The sequence below is a fragment of the Mus musculus genome, chromosome 12 (genome assembly GCF_000001635.26).
Source record: "Mus musculus strain C57BL/6J chromosome 12, GRCm38.p6 C57BL/6J".
Lineage (NCBI taxonomy): Eukaryota > Metazoa > Chordata > Mammalia > Rodentia > Muridae > Mus > Mus musculus.
In genome coordinates this window covers 38,087,070-38,102,356 of record NC_000078.6, presented here as the reverse complement: position 1 = coordinate 38,102,356, position 15,287 = coordinate 38,087,070, and the positions used below count along the sequence as shown (strand labels likewise).

At 38.1% G+C, this 15,287-nt stretch overlaps 1 protein-coding gene and 1 pseudogene across 8 annotated transcripts in view; both read right to left on the bottom strand.

Moving 5' to 3' along the window:
* The window catches only part of Dgkb (diacylglycerol kinase, beta), a 754,071-nt gene that overhangs the window by 531,883 nt on the left and 206,901 nt on the right, over positions 1 to 15,287 (bottom strand). For 4 of the 8 annotated variants that reach the window (XM_006515068.3, XM_017315019.2, XM_006515067.2 and 1 more), the window contains exons 4-5: positions 14,764 to 14,784; positions 1,840 to 1,993 (exon numbers count right to left, since the gene is read on the bottom strand). In XM_006515068.3, coding sequence (XP_006515131.1) covers positions 1,840 to 1,993; positions 14,764 to 14,784 — 175 coding nt within the window. The remainder of the gene's footprint in view (positions 1 to 1,839; positions 1,994 to 14,763; positions 14,785 to 15,287) is intronic. The other 4 variants (NM_001361688.1, XM_006515071.3, NM_178681.5 and 1 more) reach the window with 1 other exon arrangement.
* Gm35755 lies at positions 9,254 to 13,498 on the bottom strand (annotated as a pseudogene).

Here is a 15,287-nt window from a genome sequence, read left to right as displayed (position 1 = left end):
ACCCTCCCCCAGAGCTCCCAGAGACTAAACCACCAACCAAAGAGTACACATGGAGGGACCCATGGCTCAAGTTACATATGTAGCTGAGGATGACCTTGTGGGACATCAATGAAAGAGTGGCCCTTGGTCCTGTGAAGGCTCGATGCCCCATTGTATGAGAATGCCAGCACAGGAAAGCAGAGTGGATGGGTGGGTAGGGTAGGGGAAACACCTTCATAGAAGCAGGGGGAAGGGTGCCATAGGAGGGTTTCTGAGGGGAAACCAGGAAAGGGGATAACATTTGAAAGGTAAATAAGGAAAATATCTAATAAAAATTAAAAAAAATTTAAAATGGCAGTAGAGAAGAGAAACAGTAAAACAGGAAAAAAAAGATGCCCCATAATCATAGGAGCATATGTTCCACTATGCTCATAGCAACCTTGTTTCTGATACCCAGAAGCTAGAAACAATCCATATTCCCCACAACGAAAGAATGTATACAGAAAATGTGGTTCATTTGTACAATGGAATACTACTTAACTCTTAAGAAAGATGACATCCTGAGTTTTGCAGGCAAATGAATGGAACTAGAAATTATTATCCTGAGTGAGATAACTCAGACCCCAAAAAGTACTGAATTCCCAGGACACAATCCACAGAACTCAAAAAGGTTAACAAGCCAAAGGGCCCAAATGAGGATGATTTAATCCCACTTAGGAGGGAGAAAAAAGAAATCACTGGAGGCAGACAGAGGGAAGGACCTGGGTGGGAGAGGGGACAGGGAGGGGAAGTGGAGAACATGATCTGGTATTGGGGGGAAAAGGACTAAAGCCCTGAGATCCAGCAGAAAGAATGCAAACAGGCAACTTTGGAAAGTAGGAGGTGGGGGGAGTGGCTCTAGAATATACTGGAGACCTGGGAGGTGAGAGACTCTCAGGACTCAAAGGGAAGGAAATCACCTTGAATGAAGTGTTCTACATTGGAGATGGAGAATTTGTAGAGTCCACTTTTAGTGAAGGTAGGTGTGGGTGGGTGCGTGGTTGGGTGGGTGAGCTCCCTCATAGAGGCAAGAAGAGGGGGGTAGAATAGGGGGTCTCCAGAGGGGAAACCTGGAAGGGGGATAACATCTGAAATGTAAATAAAGAAAATATACAATAAAAGAAAAGACAAAAAGGAAGTTCTACACAGAAGACCCTGAGTTAAATCACTCAAACACTGCTCTTATTTCAGACTGTGTCCCAGGTCCTTGACTCTGCTTTTTGGCTCCTCCAACCTAAGGACCATATAGGCTACCTACTGTTCTAGCAGTCTCATTTTTATTACTATTTTAAAAGTCCTCCATCATCTTCTAAACAAGTTCCTAATTTATATTCTTGGGGAAGTGCAGCAATATATATGTCATCCTAACTGGACCATACCTGTAGTGTGAAAATGTTACAAAGAAAAAAAAATGTTCTGAGCTCACAGATATGAATTTAAATGTGTAATAATAAATGCCAGCATTGATTTTTAAATATTATGTTTCTTATATATAGGTTCTTTTTATTATATATTCAAATGTATAGTTGTTTATATTTGTCCAGTAATTTTGAAAAAAATTCCAAACTTGATGAAAATGTCTCTTGATGTCATCAAGATAATGTGAACTTCTATGTCAAATTATAAATCATAATGAATACTATTTTCTACCCTACTTATTTTGCTAGAGACATTTTAAGGATCAGTATCCATTATAGAGTATCCAGTATCCATGTAGACACACAGACAATTTTCAACCAAATGTTCTTTCTTCAATGTTGTGATAATTATATCTCTTTTATAATGCATATGATATGTACATTTCTAAGTAAACATACTCACCACCTGAAAGAAGAGCGGGCTTACTCTTTACATTTGGGCTAGAATGGGGAAATTTGTTGCTGAATGACATAAAAAGGTGGGCGGTGAAATCGTCAGGCAGCTCAGCTTCCAGAAAGGTCTTCATGAATAGCTTGAAGCCTTCAAAATCTATGGTCTAAAAAAAACATATTTAAGCATGTAATTTCAGATCCAGTGAAATAACAAGACGTTATACCATGTTCATAAATTACCTGAGACGTTTTCTATTTCCAAGTCTACAAAAGAAAGATGAAGCCAAGGCTTAGTGGTTCTAAGCTATTGTTGGCAATGACAGGCATGTGTCTCACCTTTGATAGTGTAGAACAAAGATAATATGATTCCTAGTTAGATGTTTCTATCTCCATGGCAACCACATGACATAAACTTTTACCTTTACAAGTTTCAAATTTTCTTTCCATCTCCATCAATAGGAAATTCTATTTCCAAACCCACTGAGTTCTGCTGAGTAGCTCAGATATATAGTGTGACCAAACTGATGTAGTATCATATATTTATATATCAAGCACATAGAATGATTAACATTTTCACCTCTTTTCTTCCCAATAATGATAAATGTTTGAAAATTACAACCAACTAGACCCCTCCCCCAGAGCTCCCAGGGAATAAACCACCAACCAAAGAGTACACATAAAGGGACCCATAGCTCCAGCCACACACATAGCAGAGGATAGCATTGTGAAGAGAAGAGAAGGCCTTGGTCCAGTGAAGGCTTGATTCCCCAGTATAGGGGAATGCCAGAGCAGTGAGGTGGGAGTGGATGGGTGGAAGGGGGAGCACCCTCACAGAAGAAGGGGAAGGTGAGAGGGGGGTTCCTGAGGGGAAACCAGAAAAGGGGATAACATTTGAAATGTAAATACATAAAGGATCCAATTAAAAAAAGAAAATTGTAAAATGTTATCTACAATAATGTTAAAACCAACAATAATTGATTAATCATTTCAAAATTTCCCATAAATTCTAATAAAACATATCATACAGTCTTTAAGCCTTTTCTAATCTGTACTCATTTGAATGCAGTCATTTCAGGGTAAGAGTCCTGGGCCATTTGATAGGCTACGGAAGGAACTATACTCTCACCTCAAGCTTAATTTGACTCCAGAAAACATGCCATCTCTCAGCAGAGGAGAAGACTAGCTAAGATTGCTATTGCTGAGAAATGGAGACAAAGGTGGGTTTTTTGGCTACCCAAGTATGTGGATAATATTGACTGATCTTGACTAGTACTCTAATCACTGAAAGGCCATATAGAATGGGGTGTTTCTGGAAACAGGGATAGTTGCTGAACAAGGAAAGACTCAGAGAATTACTAGGTATAGCATAGCTACAGACAACATGCCAGAAAAGATTCTGGGCTCTGAAGAGCAACAGTATGCATTGGAGGATCTGGGCTCTGAAGAGCAACAGTATGCGCGGGAAGATCTGCCTCAACTCCAGAGCCCTGGTGGGACCTCTCCTCATCTGAGTTATTCAGCTGACTAAAGTGAAATATTTTTCATTTATTAGACTGACTGAAAGGTAAGAAAAATTTCTGTAAGCTCTCTCTTTAAAATGAAAAATGTTTATCTTTTATGTTTAATATTATTTGGGGAAAGTGAAAGAATGTATACTCTCTATACTTTTATTCATTATGAGCATATTTTATGTCACATTATTGTTTTTAGTAAACTTAAGATAAAGTATACATTTTTAAGATATTAGTAGAAAATTTAAAGTTTAATATATGGGTAATGATCTGATTAAATTATATCTATGTATCAATATAACTATGTACCTATGTATGTAATATGCATATACAAGTATATGTGCATATGTGATATATAATATATATTTATTAATATATAATTAATATATATAAATATATATTATATATAATGTTTGTGTGTGTGTGTGTGTGTGTGTGTACATACACACAGCTAAGAGTTATCAGGTTACGAAAAAATTGTGAAATTAAACCAATAAGAAGTGTTAATATCAGACTGGAAGCCAGGAAAAGTCTTACATTGGGAGAATAGGTAAAATGTGCTTCTGGAATGCTTTCCTTCCAGCAATGAAATGTGTGTGTGTGTGTGTGTGTGTGTGTGTGTGTGTGTGTGTGTGTGTTTGTGTAAAATATATATACATATATATAACATTCTCAATAAATTAAAATAATCCATTATATTTCTTATTAGTTTCTTCCTAAAAAATGATATATGATAATAACATTTCACAGCTTAATGAATAAAAATAAGTATGAAGTACTTTTCAGAATCTTGGGTATATTGACAGTAAAATAAAAATATAAATGGAATAAATAAAATGTAATTATATCTTGGAAATATATGAGTTGTTTGATATTTTAATTTGTCTTTTTATTGGGTCGAAATGATAAAAGTGACCCTCTTCCTAAATCAAAACTCCAGCTTTTCTTTTTCTTCTGTAATCAGACAACACTCTCAAAATACTGAGTTTAGAGTGTAAAAAAATCTTACCTATAAAAAGGTGGACCATTGCATATATGAGAATGAAATATTCTGTTATTTTTTTCAAGGAATATAGGAAATTATGTCATGAGATCTATAGTTAAAATATTGAATATGTGAAGCTGTTTCCTGACATTCCTTACTGTAATCTTGGGAGCAAATCTCTACACTACACTTCTAGTATTATATATGGAACAACGTTTTGAAACTGTATTGACCTTACTGCAAAACCTCCTCTAACTCAGTGTTCCCAAATCAGATTCCTTAAGGAAATATTGTCCAGTGATTCCTGACAGACCATTACTTTTCTCTGTCAAACAATTTGAAAGATCACCTAAAATAATGTTGCCTAAATCATGACTTTTCTCATAAATGCATTATATACTTAGTTTGCACATTTACTTTACAATATGGAATAGTGTTAAAATTTCAAATAAATGAGTTCTACGGGTGTCATTTATTTTGGGAAATTTAGACAATTAAATGAAAGAAATAATTTTTCTCCAACAATTTACTTCTTATTCACTTTACATTGTGATCATAGTCCCCTTACCTTCTCTGTTCCCATCCCCACCCCTGATAAATCCCTTCAGCCACTGTCTATTCCCCTTGTCTTCAGAGAAGAAGGAGCCCCCTTAAGGACTACCCTACTTTTGGACATCTAGTTCCAGTCGACTAGGCACATCCTCTTTCACTGAAGCCCAGCCAAACAGTCCGGGTTGGTGGAATGGTAGAAAGCAGAGACTGAGATAGCCTCTGCTCCATTTGTCAGGGGTCCCACATGAAGACCAAGCTACCCATGCTTTACAAAAGTGCAAGGGGTCAAGATTCACACCCGCGCGCTCCCTGGTTGGTGGCCTAGCCTTTTTGAGCCTGTGGATACAGGTTAGTCGATCTTGTAGGTCTTCTTGTGGTGTTCCTGACTCCTCCAGCTTGCTCAACTCTTCAAGACTCCCTCAATTCTGCCTGATGTTTGTCTGTGGGTCTCTGCATCTGCATCCACCCGCTACTGGATGAAACCTCTCAGGAAACAGTGATGCTAGATACTAGGCCCTTGTCTGTAAGCATAGCAGAGTGTCATTAATCGAATCAGGGCTTGGCTTTCTTGCACAAAATGGGCCTCAAGTTGGGACAGTCATTGGTTGGCTGTTCCTTCAGTCTCTGTTCAACTTTTATCCCTACACATTTTGTAGACAAGACAAATTTTGAATAGAAGATTTTATGTGTAGGTTGATGTCTCCCCTCTCTCCTCCTGTCTGGCTATAGTAGGTGGTCACTTCATGGTCTATATCTCCATCTGGTAAGAATCTCACCTAGGCTGACTCACAGTATCCTCATCCATCCCAGACCTCCAGGTAATCTCAGAGATGACCCCACCAATTTCCATTCACATATCCAGCCCTCTCCCACTACTCCTCTCCCGACACCTGATCACCAGCACTGTTCCCCTGTTTACCCCCATTCCTACCCAGTTTCTTCTTTCCATCCACCTCCTATGATTATTTAGTTTCCCCTCTGAGTGATATCCGCGTTCCTCCCTTGGGACCTCCTTATTTCCCTATGGATTGCAGTATGGTTAACCTATACTTTATAGCTAATGTCCTCTTATAAGTAAGCATATATGATACATGTCTTTTGGCGCTGGGAAATATCACTCAGAACGATATTCTCAACTTCCATCCATTTGCCTAAAAATTCATGAGGTCTTTGTTTTTAATAACTGAATAGTACTCCACTGTGTAGATGTACCATATTTTCTACACCAACTCTTCACTTCAGTTGAGGGACATCTGAGGTTGTTTCCAATTTCCAGCTATTATGAATAAAGCTGCTATGAACACAGTTGACCAAGTTTCCATGTGGTATAATAGGATACCTTTTTGGGATATACAGCCAGGAGTGGTATAGCTGTGTCTTGAAGTAAAACTTTTCCTAGTTTTCTAAGAAACCTGATTTCCAAAGTGGTTGTACAAGTTTGCACTTCAACTAGTGATGGACGAGGGCTCCCCTTGCTCAACATCCTTCCCATCATGTGCTGTCATTTGAGGTTTTGATTTTAGCCATTCTGACCTGTGTAAGATGAAATCTCAGGGTTGTTTTGATTTGCATTTCCCTAATGACTAAAGAAACTACATTTCTTGTGGTGCTTCTCTGCAATTAGGGGTTCATTTGTTAAAAATTATCTGTTTAGCTATGCATCCCATTTTTTAATTGAGTATATGGTTTGTTGCTATCTAACTTCTTAGTTCTTTACATATTTTAGATATTAACCCTCAGTCAGATATAGAGTTTGTGAAAATCTTTTCAGTTTCATGAAGTCTCATTTGTCAATTGTTGATCTTAGAGCCCGAGCTATCTGTTCAGGAAGTTGTCTGCTATATCAATGCATTCAGGGCTATTCCCCACTTTCTCTTCTATTAGATGTAGTGCATCTGGTTTTATGTTGAGGTATGTGAACCACAAGGACTTGAGCTTCATACAGAGTGAAAAATATGGATTTCTTTGTATCCTTCTATACACAGACATCCACTTAGACCAGCACCATTTATTGAAGACTTTTTCTTTTTCCAATTGTATCGCTTGGGCTTGTCAAATATCAAGTGTTTGTAGGTGAATGCTATTTTTTCAAGGTCTTCAGTTCTATTCCATTGATCAATTGTTTCTATACCAATACAATGTAGTTTTTATTACTATTGGTCTTTAATTCAACTTGAGATTGAGAATGGTGGTACCTCCAGAATTTCTTTTATTGTACAGGTCTGTTAGCTATCCTGGGCTTTCTTTTTTTCCCATCTGAAGTTGAGAATTGCATTTTCAAAGTCTATAAGGATTGTGTTGGAATACTAATGTGAATTGCAATGAGCCTGTAGATTACTTTTGATAAGGTTGTCATTTTCACTATGTTTATCTTACCTATCCATTAGCATGGGCAATCTTTCCACCGTCTGATATTTTCTTTCTTCAGGGACTTGAAGTTCTTGTCATGTAGATCTTTCACTTCCTTGTTTAGTGTTACACGAAAAAATTTATATTGAGACGGATATTGTTTCTCTAATTCCTTTCTTGGTCCACTTGTTGTTTGTATAAAGGAGGGCTACTTAATTTGTTGTTGTTGTTTTGTACCAAGTCACTTTGCTGAAGATGTTTATCAGCTTGATGAGTTCTCTTGTAGAACTTTTTAGGTTGCTTATGTATACTATCATATCATCTGCAAATGTTGGTACCTTGGTATCTTCCTTTCCTATCTATATCCTCTTGATCTCCTTTTGTTGTTTTACTGCTCCAGTTAAAAATTCAAGTATTATATTTAATAGCCAGAGAGAGAGAGTGAGCAGCCTTGTATTGTTTTTGATTTTAGTGAGATTGCTTTAAATTTCTCTCCATTTAATTTAGTGTTAGGTATGAGCTTACTATATATTGATTCTATTATGTTTAGGCATGCTCCTTGTACTTCTGATCTCTCCAAGACTTTCAACATGAAGTGTTTTTATTTATCTCTTCTTTGAAATTATAATAAAATTCTGCACTAAAAGCACGTGGCCCTAGGGGCATTTTTGGTGGGGTGTAGTACATTTTTAATGACTGCTTCTATTTCCTTAGTGATTTTGGGACTGTTTAAGTGGTTTACCTGATATTTATTTAACGTTGGTACATGGGATCTACCTAGAAAATCATCTAATTTATTTAGATTTTGTAATTTTGTGGAGTATTGGCTTTTGTAGTAAGATTTATTGATTCTTTGGATTTTCTCAATGTCTGTCATTATGTCTCTGTTTTTGTATCTGATTTTGTTAATTTGAATACTATCTCTAATCAATTTGACTAAGCGTTTGTTCATTGTGTTGATTTTTTTTTTTGCAGAACAAACTCTTAGTGTCATTAATTTTTTTGTATTATTCTCTTTGTTTCTGATTGATTGTTTTCGTCTCAAGTTTGATTATTTATTGCTGACTACTCATCTTGGCTATGTTTGCTTCTTCTTTTTCTTTTTCTAGAGGTTTCAGGTGTACTTTTCAACTGCCAGTAGGAAAACTCTAATTTCTTTATGAAGGCACTTAGTGCTATGAATTTTCCTTTTAGCAATGCTTTCATTGTGTCCCATAAATTTTGGTATGGCATGCCTTCGATTTTCTTTGAATTCTAGAATGTTATTAATTTTTTCTTTCTTTAGTCCCTGACCCAGAGATCATTAAGTAGAAAGTTGTTGAGTATCTATAACTTTGTAGGACTTCTGATGTGTCTGATGTTGTTGAAGTCCAGCTTTAATCCATATTGGTCTAATAAGAGACAATTAGTTATTTCGATTTTCTTGTATCTGTTGTGGCTTTCTTTATGGCCAAATATATGGTCAATTTTGGGGAAGGTTCCATTAATGTTGAGAATATTAATGATCAATGATTCTTATTTCCTGTCATTTTAATGTTGTTGTTGGTGGTGGTGGTAGTGATAGTGTTAGTTGTTGTTGTTGTTGGTGGTGGTGGTGGTGTGTGAACGTGACTGCTCAAAACATGAGCCTAATCCTGGGCTTTGTGGCAGCATTCTCTTTCTTTATTTTATTTTATTGGTTATTTTATTTATTTACATTTCAAATGTTAGCCCCTTCCCACTTAAACCCCCTATCCCCTCCCCTCCCCACTCACTCTATGTGGGTGCTCCCCTACCCTCCCATCCACTCCTGCTTCATTGCCCTAGCATTCCCCTATGCTGGGTCACCAGGGCTCCACAGGACCAGATAAGGAAATCCTCTGTTACATATGCAGCTGGAGACATGGGTCCCACCATGTGTACTCTTTGGTTGGTGGTTTAGTCCCTGGGAGCTCTGGGAGGTCTTGTTGGTTGATATTGTTGGTCTTCCTGTGGGGTTACTAATCCCCTCAGAATCTCCAGTCCTTCCCCTAACTCCCCCATTGTGTCCTTGAGCTTAGTCCAATGGTTGGCTACATGCATCTCATCTGTATTGGTCATCCTCTGGCACAGACTCTCAGTGGACATCTATACCAAGCTCTTGTCAGGAAATGCTTCTTGGCATCAAGAATAGCATCTGGGTTTGATGTTGCAGATGGGATGGATCCCTTGGTGGGGGAGTCTGGATGGCCTTTCCTTCAGTCTCTGTCTCACTCTTTGTCTTTGTATTTCATTTTGATAGGAGCAATTCTAGATTAATATTTTTTTGAGATGGGTGGGTGGCCCCAGCCCTCAACCAGGGGCTATTCCTAACCTCTGAATATGGTCTCTACAAGTTCTATCTCCCCTTTGTTGTGTATTTCAGGTTATGCCATCTCTGTTGGGTCCTGAGAACCTCTTGGGTCCCTGGCATCTGGGACTTTCTAGGGGCTAACCCCAGTTCTCCTTCCCCCACTGCTACAAACCTCCTTCAAAGCACTCTGTTTCTATTGTAATGACACCAGTGGCAAACTGCTGTCATAGATTCTGTGTGGCTGATGGGTTGTAGGGTTGGACTTTCTGTAATTTTGAGCCTCCTTATTTAGTTCCACAAGCCTCTCCAAGAATCTTTTTCCCCTGGGCCAGGGCTTCATCAAGAGTGGCCCATAATTAGCTGTGAGTTGTAAAATGACCTTCTGTTCTTTGATCTCTGTCCCATTCTCATTACCTTCAATCTCTTCTTCATCCCCAATGAACTAGTCATGGGCCCACCTGAGGCTGGTAGTGGAGTTTTGGAGCATGAACGTATGTGGCTACAGCCATGGCTCATCCATATGTCACTGTCCTTGCCTTTCTGGTTGCCATGCAAGTAATACTTCTTGCTTTTTGGGTGTATACTCTGGATCACATTCCTTTTCTCTGTTTCTTTTCTTGAAGATCATTGCTACTGCTGTTGTTTGTTCTTATTGTTGTTTGTTGTTATTGTTACCAGACTAACACAAACTCTGCCACAAACTCTCCCTCTTGCTTAAATTTGAAAGGTTCCCTGACCTCTGCTGCCTCTTTCTTTCAGACCTACAGTGTCACAAACTATTTGGTGCCCAGTCTAGATTTATGCAAACCAGAGGTGCTCTTCTTCCCCTCCTCTGCGATCCTTGGTGTACTACTTTACTTTGTAGGAGTAAGACATCTGGAAAGATGAAGAGACCTACCTAGATTGCTCTCTTTGCCCTGCAGTGCTTCTTCTGCTTCTTGGACCCTTTCTGTGTTTTCTCTGTTGACCTTTCTCTTGAGTGGCTAGAGTCTGGAAAATCAACTGATGCTCTTGATTGACCTCTCTTGAGATCTCTCTCCTTATGTTTTTGTTTCTTTTGTTGTTGTTTGTTTGGTTGGTTGGTTGGTTTTATGGCATTTAATATGAAGTGGAAGCTCAACAGATTCATCTTTGTATTTTTCCCTCAACCTTGTAGACCTTTCAACTCCCTATGAGTCAAACCGTGTTTTCTGAATGTACTGGGAGAAATGTTTATCTCCTTGTTTATCTCTGAGATTTTCTTATTTTTAGCTGTTTTTTGTTCATTTCCTCTCTTTAGGTAATTAGTAAAGCATTCATGCAATGCCATTTAAGAGGATCCAAAGTGGTGCTCTTTAACATGATGAATAATCGTCAGTGTGTGCTGTGTAAGCAGTTCTGAGGGGCTATGCTGTGACTGAGCTGACTGTATGTAATGGCAAATTCAAGTCAATTCCTGCTCCTTTTTATTACTATAGTCCAGATGCTGACAAAGCTTTCCAACAAGCCACTGAATAGTGCAAGGTCCTCATTGAAGGAGTCCATCTGGACACTGACCTGGCCCTGCTGACTGATGGAAAAAGAGAACTTCCATGAGGAAAAGTTTCCTTTGTTTCCCATCTTACCATGGCTCTCAGAGGTGTTCCTTGAGGGAGGTGTTCCTTGAAGGAGGTATTCCTTAAGGGATGTGATGAACTTTTTTCCTGAACCACATCGCATGCAGTCAGTTGGAAATTCTTTTCTGGAACAGAGTCAGTCCCTGTGCCCACTTTTGTTCTGCTTGTTAGTGACATGGTCCCCCTTTCTAGATCCCTGTGTAAAAGGCTGCTCCTTCTCCAGTTTCTTGGCTTTCATCTGCTTTTCATTTCTTGCATGCACCAGGCTATTCCACTTGCCTGGCATGTCTTCTTCCTAATTTTTGCTTGCACTGGCTCTGAGGCTATGATCTTAGACATAAATTTGGGCTCATCATCAAACTCGAGTTCCCTCCTTGCCTCACTTGCTCATCCATGTCTTCCTTGTCAAAGTCATCATGGACAGTACATTTTTTTAGGTGACTGGCTGCCTCAGAAAGACTTCTCTGTGTCTGTCTTGGGATAAATGGATCAGATTCATTTTTACGTTGGCATCAGAGGAACTCCCTTTCTCTTTCAGCTTCTTCCCATCATTATTTGTTTGTTTCTGCTCCCTAAGCTTCCCATTCTCTGTCTTCTGCTCTTCCAGATACCTTGTTGTATATCCTGCTTATAGTGGCTATTCCTGGTTGACAACTTGACTATATCTGGAATGAACTATAATCCAGAATAGGAAGGCTCACTTGTGATCCTGATCTACAGTCTGGGAGATACAAGTTTCTGACCCAGAACTTGTCATGGAGATCTTGAGGCATCATGGCTATGAATCCCAGGAGACTAAGGCAAGGAGAACTCTGAGTTCAAGGTTATCTGGGACAAAACAAGTCCAAGATCCAGGCATGGTGGCACACACCTTCTGGGCCACACCTTCTGCTGGAGTCCTATATAAGGACATTGGAAGAAGGAAGATTCTCTTCTTTGACTGCTTGCATTGTTGGACTGAGCAACTGCTAGACTCTTGGACTTTCATTCATAACTGCTGCTGACCTTTGTTGGGGAGTTGGACTCTAAGTCACAAACAAATTCCCTTGAAATATAGAGGCTACCCATAAGTTCTCACTCTGGAGAACTCTGACTAATAAATTGCTCCTCTTGAAGCAACACTCTCCACTTAATGAGACTGATCATATTCAGAGACAGTGGCTATTGTTCTCTTACCCACAGAACTCTTTTGGATGGACTCAAGGACCCAGAACCATGATTGAACTGAACTTGGTGTGTTCCAGACTGATATCCAGCACCACCTGACTTACATGAGTGCATCTGTAATGAGTTAGAAAGTGGAGGACTACTTTTGCCACAAGGCTAGGTAAATATGTCTCTAGGCACTAAAGGAACAACAGTGCTGAATCAGATAAGGAGTTACTCCTTTTTCAGGTATTTTAGAGTTTAACATTTCTCAACATAATCTCCTTAAAATATTTACATTTTTTTGGTAAACAAACAAAGCCAGGGAGTTTTTCCTTGAAAGTGGTGCACATGGGTAATTTGAACCCAAGTATGTCTCTAAAATAACCTCACATTTCTGTCTTATACTTTCCCTACCTTTAATAGAAAAGGCGGATCTGGAGAAAAATTATAATTTATTTTACAGGAGTGTTAATTTTTGATTAATCAGATCATGATCAATGTTCTTACCAAAGGGATTTAACATATACTTCAGTTGTCAACATTACATATTGTAGGTTCTGTGTTTACAGGTTTCTCAAAGAAAGACAGAGAATCTTACTTGTTTGGATGTGGCAAGTCTAGATTTTATCAGAAACTACAGAACAGAGAATCACAGTTGAGTCAAGGTATAGGAGCTGTGAAAGCATACCTGAATCTTAAACCAAGTGTTACTACTGATAGAAAATACATAGAGAACTCTCGACCCCAGTCGAGAAAAATGTTGTTCTTGTCTGGGAATAAAAACATCTTACCATATCTTTTACCACCTGCCCTCCTCAACTTTGTTCTTTCTGTTCGACAACTAATCAGTTAGCTACTGAAGTATGTTAGCATACAGAACAGAGGCTGTGCCAGATACGAGAACATAGAAACATTCTGCTGATTGAAGAAAAAGTGAGAGCTAATTTTGAGATCAACTTTTAAATAGCCCCAAGTGGTGATGCAGGTGGTATGAAAAGATGTGTTTGTTGAGTGAAGATGCTGAACAATGCTATTTAATGATGATGAGCTGAGCATGCTGGAATAGAAGACAATCACTTATTCTGTACAACTGCCCCCAAATCATCATTAGGAGGAGCTAATATTTCTACAAAATTTGAGGGACAAAGTGAGGAAAGGTTATGCATTGCAATGGAAGATGGTAACTGTTACCTTGGTGAGTGAATACCATCTCATTCAAACCTCATCTTAGAAAAAATATAATATAACGAGTATATATATATATATATATATATATATATATATATGAATAAGAATGTCTCTGATAGGCTATTTGTCCCCGGTTAGTGGAACTATCTGGGAGAGAGTGAGAGATGTAACCTTGTTAGAGGAGGTGTGACACTAAAGGGAGATTTGAAGTTTAAAAGACTACTCTGATTTCCAGGGTCTCCCTGCTCCTCCTGCCTTATAATCATGAGCTCTCGAGATAATAAGTTTTCAGTTAGTGCTCAAGCACCATGCCTTCATGTTCATTGCTAGGGTTCACATCATGATCACACTGTTTGTCACTGCACTGGAAATGTAAGTAAACATATATTTATATATGTACGCATGACAACGAGTTTGTGTTCATAAAGGAAGTCAGAGATGCATGCCAGCTGTCTTTATACATTGGTCTCCATCCTTTTCTTACTGAAGCTGGTGTTCACTGAGTGTTTAGACTGCCTGGCCAGCAAGCTTCTGGGGTCCTTCTTTCTCTTCCTTCCAGAATTGGAATTGTTATACAACACTTCTATACCAGGCTTTTTATGTGGGTGCTAAGTACCAAAATCAGGTTCTTATACTTACAAAACAAACATATTTCCCACTGAGGCTTCTCTTCAGGTCCAAAAATATTCTTGAATTGATTAAAAACATGACTATAGTATATCTAATTTGTTGAAAATATTTATTTCCATCACTCAGTAATGTACATTGATGCTACATCTTTCACTGAACTTTTAGAGGAGTTGTGTTCACAGGACAGATTTTTATCAACAAAAGATGGCTTACCCTTCTCCAAGGAATGAAATATCAGCAGCCTTTTATCTCTGTTTCCTCCACAGAGTTAACATAGAATTGTAAACAAAATAAAATTAAACTATCCTTACTTTATTTTTTATTCAATTCTCAAATAATACACTGTAAACTGATTACCAGTTCCCTTAAATAAACTTACCTGAAACTGACATGTTTGGTAAAATGAAAAAGTCAAACTTCAGATTCTCTAACCTAAAAGTCCACATATTGGACATTTTTCATTTGGTTACTACATCAGATCTCTACTAGTGATACAAATTGGGGAATTTTCTGTTGTTCTGTTATAATCTTATGTACTGTAGGTAATCTAGTATTCTACATAAGCTTAGTAAGCCTAGTTAGTATAAGTATAGTTAGTGGGATGGGTGAATAGCTCATAGTTCAAATCAAAAGGTAGATTACAGTAGAAAAGAAAATGTCTTACTTGGTTAAGAATATCTTGTTTCTGTGCATGTAAGGAAAGAAAGAATACATGGGTTAATGTAAAGGAATCTATACCCATATACCTCATTTTGCTGATATTTTAATAATAATTTAAAGAATATAGATTGATTTTACAATGTGCCCTGTGTAGCTGGGTTCTCAAAATGTTGATGCAAGACAACAGCATATATTTATATATATATACACTGGAAAACTGTTGGGAAAGCAAGTCATGAGCCCAAGTCCAGAAACACTCAAGGAGCATCTAGAACAGGGAGAAGGCAAGCAACAACCCATGCTTTAAAAAAATCCGAGTCTCATTTAAACCAAAAATTGAGAACAATTGACTCCATGATTCCTTGAGCATATGCCAATAGTTCCTATTGGCTTGAATCAAATATAAGGAATAAAATCAAATACGATTACAACATTCATGAGGTGGTAATAATATATATGTGTATATATGAAAGTATATTAGAGTCCATTTATTCCTCTCTACATTTTTTTCCTTTTATTAGGGAAATA